We start from the raw sequence: 17014 nt of genomic DNA, 5'->3' as shown, positions 1-17014 counted from the left end.
CCGGCTGGGGCGCGGGAGGCACCCGCTTGACCCGCAGGCCTCCAGGCAGGGCGACCCCCGGGCAAGGCTGTGCCCCGGGGTCTCACTCCGCGCCACCGACGCCCTGCCTGGGCCTGGGTGCCATCACTGTCCCCCAGGGTCGGGGGTGGGGGCAGGGACCCCTGTCCACGCACACTGCAGACCTTGGTCCACACCGGGATGGGCCACACACCCAGTGGGATACAGCCGGCAGAGCCAGCCCCAATCCCCCAGAGCTGCTGCTGCCTCCAGCTGGGAAAAGGAACCCCACAGGGCCGCAGCCAATCTGTCAGCACCACCCAGCACCTCACCCAGGACGAGGCAGGTGTTAACTCTGAAACCTAATGATGACTTCCCTTCCCAGGGCCTGGCAGCACTAGAGTTCTGTCCTTGGGCTGTGTGAAAGGACCTCAACAGTGGAGCCTGTTCATGGGATTTCCTGGGAGAAACCACCCCAGCTCTGCCTTTGCCCTCCCCAGAGCCGGGGGAAGCCAGGGCCCTTCCAGAGCGGGTGCCTGTGGAGGGGGATTTGCGTGGTGTGCCCAAGCGCCTCGGGGTTCACCCTATTCCCCAGAGTGGAGCTGCCATCTCAGCAGGTTGGTGCTTTCAGGAATCGGGGTGGGGGGGACATGAATCAGCATCTGGTGGGACCAAAAGCCCCCGTCAGCTTTCCAAGGAAGGAAGTGGTGGCCGGACCCGAAACCCCGTGGGCGTTGGGGGTGGGTGGCGGAGCTGGCCCGGCCCAACCCCTCCCCGGGGCCGGCGCTGCCCAGCCTGGCCCCGGGGCCTGTCCCGGGCATCCGCCCTGCTGCGGTTCTGCCTCATGGCCACCCTTCCTCCCTGCAGGGCCTGACACAGGCACCCTTGGCCCCCTCCCAGCAAATCCCAAGCAGTGAGCACTTCCAGGGTGTCCCCGTGCCCGATCTGGCACCCCCCGGCTCTGGCTGGTGGGGTCTGGCCCAGGGACCCCTGGGGTGGCCCCAGAGCAGGGACAGGATGTGTCCGTTGTGTGGAGCAGCCCCACACTTGACCCTCGGCCCCTGGCCCCCAGCCCCACATGGGTGCACTGGGAGATTCCCACGTTTCCCCAGAGGACGAGCCCAGCTGCTCCCAGATGCTGGCGGGACCTACCCGAGGTGGCTGCATGTCCCCTGGCCCCATTGCTGGTGTCTGTGGGGCTGGGGAGGGGCAGTGGGGCACAAGGAGGGCCCAGCCTGACCCCCAGGCCTTTCCTAGCAGGGCGAGGCGTGGCAGGGCTCAGCCCTTTCCCCCCCGTACACGGTGCTGGTCCTGGTGACCTCTGCTCTGGCCTTTTGTCTGCAGCCACGAACAAAGCGGCTTTTGGGAGAGAGGCACGGCCTCCATCAGCGCCAGCCGCTGCCCTCGAGCGCCGGCTGCCCCCGGGTGCCAGAGCCCCCGGCCCGCCATCACCGATCCCAGCACAGCCGGGATGTCGGCTCCGGCCCCGGGGCTGGTCTGCGCCAGAGCGGGCCCCGGCTGCAGTCCCCAGCCTGTGGAGGGGAGCAGGCACCAAGTCAGCCCCACACGCACGCACAGTCACACCAACAAACCCACGGCAGGAGCAGGCCAGGCTGGTGTTTTTCCAACTTTTATTTTAAAAGTCATAATTGAAGCTTAACAAAGTTTGACCCCATTATTGTTGTGAGAGCTGGGGGCACCCACGGTCCCTGCGGAGCCGTGCTCCAGCCCCGTGCCTGCCCTGGCCCCGCTGCCCCGGCAGCTCCCCATTCATGGGCTTGTCTGCGCCTCCGCCGGGCTCAGCAACCACCGTGACCACAAGCAACCTTAAAAGAATGTTTGTTTATTGGGGAAGGGGGTTCCCACCGTGGGTGGCAGGGGGATGGGAGAGCAGGGCCTGCGGCTGCGGGCCCAGGGAACCCCCACGTCCCCGCCCGCAGTACAGACATGCAGGTATTTATAAAAGAAAGGCAGACGGGGGGACCGGGGCTGAGGGGGGGAGCTCCGCTCAGACAGCATCTTCCTTAGGGACAAATAAAAAAATACAGCCAGGCCAGAGGGTCACGGAAAACCGTCATCATCGTCCTCTGCCATCTCCTTTGCGAACTCCAGGTCCTGCTGCTCGCGCTCCCGGCGCTCCTGGAAGGCAAGGGCGGAGGTTGGTGGCAGCTGGGGGAGAGGAGCCACGTCCTTCTGTGGCTGCAGCACCCGCGGGGATGAGCTCTCACCTCTGCAGACTCCAAGTCCTTGTTGTAAGATTTGGGTGGGAACCTCATGGCCTGGAAAAAAGAAGCGAGAGGAGAAGCTCTGAGCTGAGAAACGCCTTGACTCGGCCCTGCTGTCCCCTTCAGCCGGGCCATGCCAGCCCCTCGCCGGGGACCTGTCACGCTTACCTTGACAGACATGTTGTGGATGTCGAGGCAGAAAGAGATGCGCTGGTGAAAGGCCAGCTGGGGCTCCCGGGTGGAGTATATGTCGATCATTTCCTTCGACTGGACGTAGCCCTTCTCGTGGTTAATGCTGGCCTCGATCACACCGTCCCGGATGGCCTGCAAGCCGGAGGGCACGCGGTCAGGGCACCCGCTGTCTCCGAGGGCTGAGGCAGCAGTTTAGAGTGAAGGGAGGAGCTGGCTGCTGTGACAGGAGCGGTGGGCTCAGGACACAGTGCACAGGGAGGGGTCTTGGTGCCCTGAGTGTCACCAGCAGCCCCAGGAGGGGCCTCAACTTAAAACCAGTAACTGCCCCAGGAAGGGAGCGCTGCAGGGACCGGGCAGAGGCAGCCTGGCAGGAGAGCGAGGCCAGCTGCGAGAACCAGGGGCTGTGGGCAGCCCAGGAGCCAGAGGGATGGGGCTTCACGTGCAGCTACCTTGGCAACAATGAACTCCGCATCCTCCGGACTGTCCAGCTGCAGCTTCTGGGCAATATCAGCCAGGGAGATGCGAGAATAGGAGAGGCTGATCATACGGACACCTGTGGGGGAGGAATGAGAGTGGAGCCGCCCAGGCCAGGCAGCCCCGGGCCGGCCGAGCCCACAGGACCGGCCGTGACGGGGTCCCTGAACGCCACGGCAGCAGTCTCCTACCCGTCTTGATGACGTTGTGCCTCAGACGAATGATCAGGGTGTAGGTGCCGTCGGCCTGGAACTTGTCCCCAAACTGATCAAGGACTTGGTTGAACTTGGCCAGGTTCCCGGTCCTGACGGCTGGAGGAGAGAACGTGCTAATTGGGGAAGGAGCACGAGCTGGGGCATGGCAGGGGAGGCGAGGCAGGGCTGACTCCCAGGCCTGCCATTCCCGCCTCTTAGCCGCTGCCGCCTCCTCCTCCTCCCCACGTGGAGTCTGCAGCTGGGTCCCATCGAGGGGAGAGGAGTGAAACCCCCCCTGCTCCCCGACCCAGGGCTTCCCACTCCTGCAAAGTGCAGGACATCATGCCAAGGCACCAAAGAGGGACGGAGCGTGAGCAGGAGCGGCCTGTCGTACCCTGAGTCAGGAGGAAGTAGGGCATGAGCGACCGCTTGAGGGAGGGTTGTCTGAACTGGAGCCTGTCCGGGATCTCCCCGAGCAGCAGTTCCACCACGATGAGCAGCTTGTGCACCTTGAGCAGAGAGAAACCGTGAGTCCCCGTGGGGCCCAAGCCCGAGGCGGCTTCCCTGGGGAGCTGGCAGGTGCCAAACCCCACTAGCTTCCCGTCCCCGCTCACTGTCTGCTTGAAGCCGACGGCTGTGTGCTGCGGTGCCTTCCGCAGGGCGTTCGTCATGGTCCTCCGCGCCTCCGAGTACTCCAGCTGGATGGCCTTAATGCGCCCTGCGTTCACACAGAGCAGAAGGCGTTTGGAAAAGCCACCGAGTGAATCCAACCAGACCCACCCGGATGGTGCTCCAAATCCTGCTTGGAAGCCCCATCTCCAGCTGCTCAAACGGGTTCTCTGAGGAACCAGAGCCCTCGACCTCGGGCACAGTCCCAGCTGCCAGCACCATGGGACCCTCTGCGCCTCACCTGTGTAATAAAGGTACCGAGCCCACTCATTGTTGTTGGCTTGCTCGGGAAACACAGACTTGGAGACAAGCTTTTCTGCCTGGTCATAGAGGTTGTAGTGGAGATAGTTCCTCAGCAGCAGGTTGAGGAGGGTGGCCTGCCCGTCTGCATCATGGCGCAGCGTGGCTGTCCGTAGCCGGGCATGCAGGAAGCTGCAGGAGAGAGAGAGAGCATGTCAGGGAGGAGAAAAGAAAGAGACCAAGCTCAGGGAGAGCCCGCATGCAGGACCCATCCTACCTCCTGACCACATCGAGTTTATTCAGGAATTCATAGATGCGGGAGTGGTAATAATAACATTTTGCCACCACCAGGTCAAGGGCTCGGCGGTTTTGGGAACTGATCTTCTGCATCAGATCATCAGACACTTTCTGAGCCTGCAAGAGAGGAACAGAGGTCAGAGCAGAGAGACTGCCAGGGCTGCAGGACTGAGCTCAGGGGCTGTCTCCAAACACAGCTGAAACAGAGGGGAAAGTGTGGGGCTGCAGACAGGCAGGTCCCTGAAGCTCTCCAGACCCTGCCGGGCACAGGAGCACCACACAAAAAGCTCAGCTTTAGAGCGGACAGCTCAGAGAACCTCACCTCTGGGTATCGCTTGCTGTTCATCAGGTAGATGACGAGAAGCAGCTGGAGGTAGGTCTCCACTTCTGGCAGGAGAGGTGCTGAGGCCGCCTTCCCCGTCCGTGGGCGAAACTGCAGCTCTGCTTCCGTGTCCATGGACTGCGGGAAGAGAGATGTGCTGGACCCCAGTCCCTCCCGGCTCACCAGCATTGCTGCCGCCCGCTCAGCACTCCTCATGCCTCTGCCTGCAGTGAGGCCCGTCCCCAGCCTGTCCCTGGTGACAGCTGTCCTTGAGGTGTGACACGAGTGCCAGTGCTGCTGGCACTGCAGTCCCATCCCTGCCAGGCTGTGTCCCAAGCATTCCCAAGCCCTTGCTGTTCCCTGTGCCCTCCTGGCCCGCACAGCGGCACTCTGGAGGCTCCTCGGTGCGGGAAAGGTGGCCCCTCCACAGCCGGCTGCCTCTCCCCATCCCCTGCTGCCATACCTCCTCCAGGAAGCTGAGGAGGAAGTCCCGCATGGTGCTGTTGGAGGTGAAGAAGCCATTGATGGCTTTGTGAAGCACGTTGGAGTTGAGTCGGCGGGAGGTGGAGGGCAGAGCCCGCAAAGCGCGCAGGACATAGCGTGGCTCCTTCCCCGACACGGCCTTCTCCAGCTGCTTCACATGCTCTTTGATATCTGTGGGAGCATGAGGGATGTGCTGTCAGCACGTGTCTCCCAGAGACTTTTACCAAAGGACATGCCAGGGCGAAGCTGGCACCAGGATTCCTCCAGGTATGAGATGCCCCATCCTGCTGCTGCTGCTGGGTCTCTCTGTCCGCTCGTGGGACCAGGGCTGCACGGCCACAGTGTCCTGCGTGACCAGACCTCATGCTGCAACTGTCCCCGCTTGGAGCAGGGGGCTGGACAAGGCCCCTCCAGAGGCCCCTTCCTCCTCATTCCCCCTATGGGCTCCAGCCTCCCTCCACAGCCCCGGGGAGGGTCCCAGCCCAATCCCCCCATTCTCTTCCTCCAACACCCTTTCCAGCAGCTCTCTCCCACATACACCCCAGCCCCTTCTTCCCCCGCAGACAGCCCCGCACCACCCACCCCCGCCAATGATCTCCCAGCCAGGGGTCCTGATAGCCCCTCCACTCCCCTTCCTCCCCCACGCCCGCTCCTACAGGGGTCCCTCTCTCCTCCATAAGCCCCCAACCGACACCCCCACCACAGATCCCCGTTACAGGGACCCCTCTCAGCCACTCCTCCTACAGTGACCGCTCTCCGGTGCCCCTCCCCCCCCGCCCCATTCCCCTCAGCTCGGGGCCCCCGCGGCCCCCTCACCCTCCAACGTGACAGCGTCGAGCTCTCGCTGTGGCTGCCGCTCCCCGGCCGTTTCCGCCGCCGCTGCCTCCTCCTGCATCTCCACGTCGGGGGGGGCAGGCGGCGGTCCATCGGGGGGGGCCTTGGCCTTGTCGCCGCGGCGGCGGGACGCGCCCTCCTGCTTCATGGCCGGGCGCGCCGGGCCGGCCGTGACACTGCAACAACCGCGGGGCACGCCGGGAGTCGCCAGGCCCGACCAGCCGCGCCGGCCTCGCTGCTAGGCCTTTGCGGTCGAGCGCCGAGCACGACACCGTTCGTCTCCTTCCGCCACGCCCACTCGGGTGTTTCCGACAAGAGCTCGGGTATTTCCGCCACGCTCTCGGGTGTTTCCGGCGGACCTCGGGTATTTCTGCCCGCTGCTCGGTTGTTCCCGCCCGTTCCGCGGCGCATGCGCAAAGATTTCTCGCCTACCGCGCTGAGGCGAGGTGTGAGGCCATGGCGCTGGTCGGGCTCGGCTGCGGCCTGTGCCCCGCGGAGCGGCCACCGTTCCCCCACACGCTTTTGAGGGGCTCGGAGCTGGGGCTGGGCTCCCCTTGGAGCTGGGGTGGGGCACAGCTAGGCCTCTTGTGCTGCATGGTGCCCTAGGAGCCACTGGTGACTGCCCAGGTAAGCAGCACTGCTCCTTCCTCCAGGAAGGTGAGGGACCCTCCCAGGCCTTGAGCCTGAGGGGAGCCGGGCTTCCAGGCAGGTGGCATCACTGGGTGACTGAAAATACCTGCAGATTAAAAAATTGCCTTTAAGAACATCCAGTTATTCAGTGAGAAATTATTCTCTTTATTTATAAAGCAGTTATCAAAGGATTTGTAATGTTGTTCTGAAATGTTGTAATTTCTTCCTTGTTGCCGTTGGTGGGGTGTGTAAAAGTGTGATGGAGGTGCTGTTCTACCAGGTGTGTGTTGTTAAATGCTCTGAGAGCCCACAGGTTTCTAACACTTTGCAGCTTACTGAGTCACAGGTGAATTGCAGGTGTGACCAGGGTAAGTGAATTATTCCAAGGTAAGTGAATTATTGCTGACTTATTCCTTTGTGCCTTATTGATTGCAGGAGTGGCTGTGTGCTAGCATTTTTTAGGAAAACCAGGATCACTGAAAGTGCAACTGATAGACTTGTGATTATTTGGGCTAGTGGATTTTTCTGTTGGTAGTCTTGCATTTATATGGGGGGAAAGAAGAATCAATTTGGGTATCCAGCTTCTAGCTTCCGTAATGAGTATTTTTGCCTTAAGTCTGCTTCTCCTACTCATTTTGAAGCAGTTCTGAGCATTAATAAGGAATGCCTCACCCATGTAGGGGTAAAGTTTGGAGAGAGAAACTGCCTTGCAGTAAGACTTTCAAATATGTCATCAAGTGATTCCCTCTAAGTCATCCCTAATGAGAGGACATGTGTAATCTAATCTGAGTTACTCAGAAGATTGAGAACATACAGAGATGCGTACAAGGCTGCTACAGCTGAGAAGGCTTCTTCCGTACAGACAGCAGATCCATCTTTCTGGAGCTTCACTCCACTCATCTCAACCATTGCAATGGTTAATTTTTGTTCCTTCTCTTGTGAGAAGGAGAGCAAGCTGGCATCCACGCTGAAACCTCCCTTCCTGTGTTCTATGTCATGTTCCAAGATGCTCTCAACCTTCGCAGCAACAACAAAAAAAGCAAAACCAATATTTTAATGCTTCCATCTGTGGAAGTTGTGAAGTAAGTGATCTCTTTGACTTGTGAGGTGCTTTACCATCTTACAGGCGCAGTAAATAATCCACATTTATATATGGGACTTTTCACTCTGAAAGATTATCATGCTTATGTATTCAGTTCCAAGTTTCTTGTGAATTCATAATTAAAGTTATGTGGTTTTGTGTGTGTGGGTTTTTTTTTAAACCTGGAGCCAAAGACAACAGAAAGTTCTGACTGCCATTCCAAGAAAAATGGTAGTCATCTGTGTCTGATTTAGTGTTTATTATCTGCAAAACAACTGTTAGAAATCTTAGGTCTTGACGGTTTGGGGTGATTTCTCTCAAAGTGAGTATTTTGATCCCTGCCAAATTTGAAACAATTATTCCTTCCCTTCTTCCCAGGGTAAGTTGTGCTACTGCTACCTGTATCAACATCTAAATGTTGCTTTACTTGAAATAACACCCCACCCCGCCAAATGTGATGCATGTTCTCTCACCAGCTTAAGCTGTTGGGACACAATCTTGTCTTCCAAGGACTCCAGCAACAGCAGCAGCTGATCCTCCATTAGCTCTGCAGAATTAAAGCAAGTTTGTACCAAAAAACCCCCACCAGTGTTTTGGAGGCGGCTGGTGAGATGTGAAGGGTGACCATCAGCTGTCTTGCAGGGAATGCCTGTTTGGTCCAAAGTTCTTCAGACCTTTTAAACTAAATTTTTAGTGCAGCCTCCGTATGAGGTGAATACTGCTGTTACTCTGTACAGGTGATGGTAACATCGAGCATAAAGACCAAGGGGGTTGAGGGGAGATTCAAGCCATATTTTGTGGCAGCCTTGGGAAAAGAACCTTGCAATTTGTACTGCTCTTTCTGTAAAGTGATTGTGCCATCTCTACCCACGTTGTAATTCTGATTTCAAGCCCTCTTTTCAAGGATCCCCTAGTGCATTCCGTTCCTGGACTGAGTGGTAATTCAGTGTAACGCTTCTGGCAGTTGCCGCTCTGCGACTCTCCAACTGTTGCTGCATAGCAGCTGCTATGGACAGGTCTGTGTTCTCGGCATAAACCACCTTCATTCCCACAATCTAAGAAATTATTTTACGTAAATCCTCTGCAAGTGTCTTGTGTTCCGTGAGTTTTCTATATTCTGCTAGTCCTGTCAGTAGGAATGCTCTTACTGTATTCTGCTGCTACTGGATTTCTCTGTTAAAATGGCAGGAAAGCCTTACCATCTAAAGCATCAAGAGTGTAGGTGATTGCTCCTGCCAGTTCAAGGAGAAGATGTCTTGAAGAATACTGTAAGCTGTTCAACAGGTCTTTTAAGTCCGGGCTTTCTGTTTTCAGCTCATCACTACCAGTTTCATCAAGAACTGCTTCCATCTAGGGGGACAAGGAAAAAAGTCAGGATTTGAGAAAGAGGCTGCTGATAGTCCCTTGCAGTCTAACTACAGAAGCATGTCAGCAGTCATGTAATATGTGTCTCCCCACCTTAAGCTATTTATGAGGCTATAATTGAGGCTTTAGCATTCACGCTGGCTCCAGGTAAAGACAGGATATGAAACTGAAGTGGTTTGATACCTTCAGGTAAATCTGCTAGGCTACATTCAGGACATATTTCAGCAGTTGACTCTGTCCTGAGAAGAAACACCTTCTTTCTCTGAAGACCAGACAGGTGTGCTGAGTGAAGGATTTTTGGATTGATAGTTGTGGCATGGGAGAGACTTCTGGGGCAAGAGGTATGATCATGGATGTGTCTGTATTTATAAATCCTGGCAGTAAGAAGAACTTTGCTTACTTTCTGGGTCAATTCTTGAAAGAGGTTCCTGTCTCTCATCACAGCTTTGATGGCTTTTGAAAATATGGCGAACAGATCAGGAGACAACTTGGAGAGAATTTGGCAATTCTTTTTAACTTCTACCTCCAGTGCTCCTAATTTTCCTTGTGAGATACCTGAAAACCAGAAAGAGTCCAAATATGTCACTTCTAAACTAGACAATCCGACGGTAAGTTCCCTGGCACCCCTAAACTTAGAATTTGAAACATTTCTATGAATATTTTCAAAAGCAACATGCAATTTTCAGTTGGACAGTTGTCATATAATGTAATAGGCAGCACTATACAGTAAATGCATCACTTTTGGTGGTTTATAAGATTCCATCTTACCCAAGTAGTGCAAGTGGAAGTAGTAAAATACATTACTTACCATCAGATACGAATGTTGATGTACTTTCTTTGGAGAAATATTCAAGATCTGCAAAAGGATAACAAAGGGCACTGCTGATTAGGAAAAATAATTAGAGCTGGATAGATATTCTTTCACCAGTATTGTTTTTAAGTCTGAAGATACTAGTATCCCAGTTCTGAAATCTCATGTGCTAGCCATAGGTCAGACTGGTGTTTGTACTCTTCTGCCTGTTCATTTAAAACTCTTTTTTCCTAGACCTCATTCTGCACTGTCACATGCCTTATGTCAGGATCTGTATCGGCCAGTAAGTGTGTTAAAATACGAGTACATTAAAATGACAGCTTATGCTTAACAAGATCCATGCAGGCAGCGGAAGCACAGAGCACAGGGGAGGCAGGCCAAATGCGGTCTCTTAAATCCTGCAGCAGGTTTTGTGGATCTCGGTCCTCTCCTTCTCTACCTATCCAGGACAAGCGTCTCTTATGCCAGTCTTCCTGCTGAAGGGTCAGCCATCCTGTTTTCTCCCCAGCTCTTTTCTTCTGTGTAGGAGAAGAAGAGAAAACAAACCTGCCCTCTGTGCTGTTTTTCAACAGGAGCTCTGCAGTTCCTGAAATTTAGAGCTGAGACTTCCAGTATCCCTCTTTAATTTCCTTACCTTCCCTCTGAAACCGCAGCTCTCTCCCAAGTAGCTCTTTTAACTTACATACTATGTACAGCCTTTTCCCAGGTGACTTCTGTCACTCATATTGCATGTGTTCATGTCCTTGCAGATGAGCTAAACGTGGCTGTGAGGCTGAATGATACTTCAGAAAAAGGTTTTTCCTCTTCTGCATTGTTTCCTGAATGGAGGAATTGGTAGTTTCTGAAAGTTACTTACCCCATGATCCGTCTGTAATGGCCATCTGGATTGCCTGGAAGGCCAGGGTGCAGCCCTTTGGTATGGTTATGCTTTGTTTGTTCTCTCTGGTACCCTGGTCAATGAAAAAAATCTGTTACTAGGCCTGGATGGCAAGTGGATATTCGGGAAGGACTGACTCCCGAGCCTGAAGAGAAATCAAACCTGGGCACAAAACTTGGCGTAAAGCTGGGTCATGAAACTCCCCTCTGCCTCGATGGATTCCTCGTAGCTGGCCTCCTCCGAGGTTTCTATTGATTCATGAACCACGTATAAATTTTGTTGTGTTTTCTTTAGTTGTTGAATGAAGGAGTGATTCTCATTTATTTTTCTAAAAGAGAAAAAAGATGCAATACCCTGGCCGTTTTTCTGTGAGTTATGACAAAAGTACTGTAGTGTGCTCGGAGCCAGAAGCCTTACGCTTGTGTCCTGTCTCACATTACATGAGTGCATGTAAACATCAGAATGTTGGGGGCTCCTGGGGGAAAAAGAGGTGACAGAAAACAGGCTGCAAGTCCTGCTGTGCTCAACACATTTCCCCTTCTATGTCTGAGGGGACTGGAGCAGCGAGGCCATGGCCTGGCAGGTCATACAGGTGATCTGTCCTAATCTATATGCTCCTCTCTAGGTACAAACTATGAGAAAAAGATGGCTTGGCTCCATGTTGAGGTGTTCCCACTTTCTAAATTACAAAGAAATCTATAAATATTACAAAGCTGTGTAAGCAATCTTTATCGCCTCTCTTGCCTGTCCTCCAGAAGTATGCATATTTTGGGAGAATGCATGCTCTCAGGTCTTAACCTTGATTTTTTGGCTGTTGAAAAACCATTGTGAGACTTGGCATACGGTAGCGGAGGATGACCGGAGGGCACGTTCTCCCTTTGTGTCTGCCTTACCTTTCTGTTTTCAGTGCCTCAAGTTTTGGTACTGGTACGTGGTTCTTCTCCAGCTTGATGGACCACCCTTTGGACAAGGAGGCAGCTCCTTTCAGCTCTACGCTTGTAGAGTCAACACAAAGGCTTAGGTTCCCATCAACTCTGTCACTGATGCTTTTTTTGACTGTAAATTGCCTTGAATCTTGATTACCTCCGTTGCAAAAGAGAGACTCTGAAATAATGTGATGCATTAGCTTAAGCATGACTACGCAGACTCAATATTGTAACTATTGCACACATAAAGATGGAACGTGGTAGAGTTCAGCAACAAATGATCCAGATGTTTTGTTTATGGAAATTGTGACCGTGGGGTCGATAAATACGGGCTTTACCTGTGCTTTTATCGCCTTCTCCAGGCAGCAGCACGTCATCAAGTCTGTACCATGTCTGTCTGTAGCAGGGAGATGGGTGGAATATGGCTTTTCTTTTTCTTCTAACTAGGCAGAGAGGTCTGAAATGTTCGTGGTCTAAGATGCTGTGAACTGGGACCAGGTCTCCTCTTGGATCAATTTGATTTACTATGGATTGGGTGACTTTTTTAAACATTCTGCTGCGGCTGGATGAATTTTTGAACCAAAGCGAAGTGTACTTGAGCCTTAGGAAAGAGCAAAGTGACTTGAAATACAAAATATCTGTTACTCTTAATTGCTAAGAACTTTTTCAAAAATGATAACAACCCCCAAAAAAGCCCACATTAGTACAAGGACACAACTTTCACAGGACTGTTTATAGGGAAGCATTTGGAGAGGTAGGAGTATGAGCTGTGGCTTGCTTGTTTAGACTCGTCCCTCTTTGCTGGAGAACTCCCAGTCATCGTGCAGACCGAGAACGCAGCTAGCAGCTTCTGAGGGGACCGATCTTCAGCACTGGAGTCTGTTAGCATTCTTTCAATTACCATGTTTTGTTGCATATACTCGTCCATACCATAACTTTCATTACTGAACTAGACATTGCTCCCTAACCTAGGACCTATCATGGTCCTGAATACTTTAATCTTTAATTAATATGTTGCCCTGGTGTAAGTTTAATCTTTAATATGTTGCACTGATGTAAGTTTCAAAAGAAAAAAGCTTGAGCAATTTCTTGCTGTTTTTTACTCCTTCAGCGTTTTCCCCTTGCATCTTCCTGCCTGGCAGACAAGGGTGGTTTAGCAGTTTCAAAATAAAGCATTAGAAAAAAGATTTCCTTGAAGTCTTAATGCAAGGAAGTGAAAGTGCTGAGAGGTGAACAGTGGGGTGGGGGGTAGGAGAGCTTGTTCTATGGCAAATCTCCCCCAAAATGTACAAAAAGTAATCTCAGCACAGCTACTTGGGGATGCCCTGGTGCTCTGCCTGTATCCCCCATAGGGGAGAGCTGGGTGTTTGGGAGGCAGAAACAAAATCACGTGGTTTCTGGTTGCAGCTTGTTTTTACTTCAAAGTTTCAGTTTTGCTTCTTGCTTCAGTTGGCTTACGTAAGACACGATGAAGAAAACTTCCATTTTACACATGGAAAAACTTCCTGTACTTATTGAGAAAGAAAAGTGTGCGGGTCTCCTTCCTCTTCTGCACCCTACTTTATCAAGCTTTGTTAGAGGAGAGAAGCTGATCCCCGTTTACAGTTCAGCTGGGCGGATGGGAGGCCATCCTCCCTCTCCCTAATGTCCCACAGGAAAAAGAGACTGGCTTAGTCCCATCCTTCCAGAAAGAAGGAAGACTGTCACATCGCAAAGGATAGTGTGTTGTATGCGATGGAGCTGGGGAGGGGAAATAGGCTTGTGTGCTTTATGTAGGATCATTTCAGTAGTACCTACAGGACCCATTCCCCTGGGAGACTTCCAAAAGAGACAAAACCAGCAAGAACACTTAACAGACAGTTTGCTCCACCCCTCTTCCATACCGAAAGCTCTTAAAAAGGTACTTGCCCGTTTGTGGAGTGAATGGCTTCTCCTCTGCCGTCAGCGGGCGATGTGCAGAGCAGCCCGCTGTGATTCTGAAGTGTTGTGGCCTCTTTAATGCAGCAGGGCTGGGGAAATGCGCTCTCCCCGCCTTTCCGTTCGGAGATCCGGAAGCATCTGCTAAATCGGGGTGCAAAAAGCCTGCTGCTTGCACAGTTCTTCCTCCAAAAAGTTTCAGTTATTGACCCGAGTCAACCTGTCATGATCTGTTACAGTGGCTGTGGATAACTTTTTAACTCGTTCTACAGATGTATCATTCCTGTAAGATTTGTTTGATTCTTAGCGTGATTCTGGTTTTCACCTATACTTTGATCTGTTAGGGTGAGGGACAGTGTGTTCCGGGTTAGGAGGATTTCACTAAACCTGTGGGAGAGCTAACTAATGAGGTGTGGTGTAGACCAGGAGACAATATCATGTTTCTGAAGACACTAACTTATATTGACCACTGATGCACGCCTTTCCGTGCTCTATGGCTCGTTGTTGGTAGCAGAGGGTTTGTGTGACTCACCGGTGCGGTCCCCTGCCGAGGGATCCATGCAGTGGGCTGCAAGCTCTTTGCTTTACTGCAGTCAATCACTTGGTGAGCTTGGAATTGTCATATAGTATTCATTTGCCATGCTTGTTCAAAAGCAAAACCTGTCCGTGTAAAAATACAAGGACTCCAACCCAAGTTTTTACATGAATACTTACTTTATTAGTTTCTCTTAGAATACTGTACAAAGGAGTAATAAAAATATTCACACTTTATTTTAGAAAGTTCTCTACACGAGACTTCTGTACACACAGCAAAATGAAGGGCTACTGGAAAAAATAACCTAGAACTTTGTACAATGTCAGAATGTTCCATTTAAAAAAACCTAACTAATTTAGCTCACTTAAACCGATCCAAGGAGGATTCGTATACACAAACACTTGCATGCTTAAAAGATATTATAAGCAGTGATAAAGCAATGTAAGTCACAATAAGAAATATTAACGTGTTAACAACGGTAACCAGCTGCTGTCCCCTTTTCAAGAGCCAGTACCATGCTTCTATTAAAACAAACAAAGAATTAATGATTAAAAAAAAAAGTACTCGGGAGTTAAGGAGCCCTGGATCTCAGGCTTTTTTTAAAGGCTTTTTCCTGCAAAGGGTCGGACTGTGTAACGCCCTGTTATCTGTGCTAAATGAATCACAAGACAGGATCCCTAATTCAGAAGCGTCAGGCTGTTAGTACTCGATTGTTTTCTGACCTTCCTGGTGCGGTGACTGCCATGCCGTGTGAATACATGCCTGGTCTTGACAGCAGATTGGAAGGGGCTTTGCTCAGGACTAGATGGGGCAGAGGGGGGGTGGCTTCTGCCAGTGCCTGTGAATGGTTCCAGTGGTGGTTTTCAAAAGCTTTTTTCCTTTAGCATTCATTGCAGAACAAAAGAGAAAAGCATTTGAAGTACCTACTTGTCCAGTAATTGTTTATCAGTCACAGGACCGAGACCACCTTTAATTTTGCAGCTGATATTTGCCCTGGCCACTGTAGAGGAAGCCAGTACAAGTTAGAGAGGAAAATCTGTCAAGTGCAGTGTGACCAAAATCCCATTTAAAATCAATAACGATCCATTATCTCCCTCACACAGGTACTTAGAGAGAAAATTCTTCAGTCTAAAAGAATGAATGGACAGTCTTTGCACTCAGATTCTCGTTCTCCAAGCAGAAGGTAAGCTTCACCCTTAGCTGCAAGTACGTCTGAAAATCCCTCATCCTGTCCATGCTGTCCTGATGGCTCTTCTCAGAAGTGAGTTAGCCCATGAGAGCGTTAGACTATGCTCTTTAACTTGTTTGTGCGCAGGGTTAGCCTTTGAGTGCTGAACTCACTTCTGTATGAATTTAACAAACACAAATAAACCAGAAGTGGTTTCAGTACAGAGCTCCAGGAGACCTAGAACTGCGTCCGTTACTTCCACACCGCTACGGTGGGGACGGTCAGCTAGAAACTTAGTCAGGTACCACTCGCTCCTGTGACACCGACAGGAAGGAGCCACACAACTCGTGTGCGACCAGCAGTTCCCAAAACACCCTCTTTGACTTAAAGCTACCTCAGGTACACCTAACAAGTAGCGATTGCAACTGTGGTTTAATTACAGTTAACTTACGGTTTCTTTTCTATTTTTGATTAATTCTGATACCTACCCTTAAGACGGGATCTTAAGGAAGATACTATCTTATGTAGATACTTAACATACCACATTATTAACGTGAAATCTTTCTTCAACTCTCTCACTTCTTTCCATATTTCTCCAGTTTTCATTTATGTTTCCCTTGATTAGATTAGCTGTATGAATCCAAGTTAACTTCAGATATTCTGTGGAAAAAATGCCGTCCCTGTGTTGTAAAGAAAGTCACTTGCCATGTAACACATCTGTGTAATGGCTATTTTGATCATTTCAGTGTAAAAAGGTAAATCAGAAAAGCTTGCTATTATAACTAAGGCTTCGCCTAACACGAAGTTTTAGACTTTAGGCTTTAAAACTGCCTTCTTGAGAAGTTTATAATCCTGTTCTGTTTTACAGTTTATCTTTAATTTAGCAAAACAGAATCAGATGTCCATAGTGTCAGTTAACAGCACAAATAACATGTTCAAATCCTCAGCTCTTGTAATGCCAGGGCCTTCAAGGAAACTGTGTGAAGTGCTGTACTTCATTGAGAAGACCTGACCCCTACCTTTGATTTACACTTATGCTAAAAATATCAAGACTGCTTTGACTTTGTGTAATGTGCATACACTTGGAAATAATCAGCATGTCTGTCTATATTGGAGTAATGTTTTTAAGCATATAGTGACTGTTTCTGTTGCAAAAAAGTTGATGTTTTTCCCCTCCTTTTCTACCAAAATAAATAAATAGTTTCCTTTCCTCTGGAGATTTACCATTGGCATGTAAGTTGTGTCTGTGGGCAGACATTCAGATCTGTTAAGCAATATACAGTCTGCATTATGGACACAGCCTTAGCCATCTAGCTAAGGACAGGCGCTACACCTCAGAGGGTCCCGGCCTTTCCATAAGTGGTGTGGGCATTGATACTGTTGAGTTCTTAGTCTTATTGCTTTCTTCAGTACTTGGCTGATTGAAATATCTCTATTTTGAAAACAAAATTTTTTTAAAAAAAGTCATTGTCTAGTAGCTTAAAGAGATATTAGCTTTAGGGTATATAGTACCTTAACTAAAGCAGCCATCCTTATGTGGTGGTTAAAAGGTTTAACTCCCCCATCAAGTAAATTGCACATCTGTCAAACTCCCTCGCTGGAGAACAGCACTCACATATTAAGCCAAACTCTTTTCTCTTTCTGCTTTCTTGAAAACTTCCTTTTCACTTAATATGTTTGAAAAACAGAAATATTTAAGGTAATGATTCTCTGTGCTTTCCAGCAGCCCTCTGAGGTACATGAAATGTTTTTCCCTTCTCTGCAGCAGTCTGATAGA

General features: G+C 50.8%; 2 protein-coding genes across 2 annotated transcripts; both read right to left on the bottom strand.

Moving 5' to 3' along the window:
- Positions 1–1833: 1833 nt before the first annotated feature.
- PSMD3 (proteasome 26S subunit, non-ATPase 3) lies at positions 1834–6075 on the bottom strand (the record flags this gene model as incomplete). Its single annotated transcript, XM_082010400.1, has 12 exons — positions 1834–2136; positions 2226–2276; positions 2391–2546; positions 2864–2967; positions 3080–3199; positions 3477–3591; positions 3697–3800; positions 3993–4183; positions 4269–4405; positions 4611–4748; positions 5074–5264; positions 5910–6075. The coding sequence occupies 12 exons, from the start codon at positions 6073–6075 to the stop codon at positions 2059–2061; spliced, it is 1551 nt and encodes a 516-aa protein (XP_081866526.1). The 3' UTR covers positions 1834–2058.
- Positions 6076–7337: 1262 nt separating this feature from the next.
- On the bottom strand, positions 7338–12208 carry GSDMA (gasdermin A; the record flags this gene model as incomplete). Its single annotated transcript, XM_082010555.1, has 9 exons — positions 11956–12208; positions 11585–11795; positions 10854–11019; positions 10671–10764; positions 9812–9859; positions 9404–9558; positions 8838–8988; positions 8112–8185; positions 7338–7574 (listed from the first exon to the last, which is right to left on the bottom strand). Exons 1-9 carry the CDS (start codon positions 12167–12169, stop codon positions 7338–7340), a joined length of 1350 nt encoding a protein of 449 aa, XP_081866681.1. The 5' UTR covers positions 12170–12208.
- Positions 12209–17014: the final 4806 nt, after the last annotated feature.

Source organism: Phaethon aethereus (genome assembly GCF_964289735.1).
Source record: "Phaethon aethereus genome assembly, chromosome: 25".
Lineage (NCBI taxonomy): Eukaryota > Metazoa > Chordata > Aves > Phaethontiformes > Phaethontidae > Phaethon > Phaethon aethereus.
Note: the sequence above shows the minus strand (reverse complement) of the source record. Positions and strands in the feature narration are given on the sequence as shown.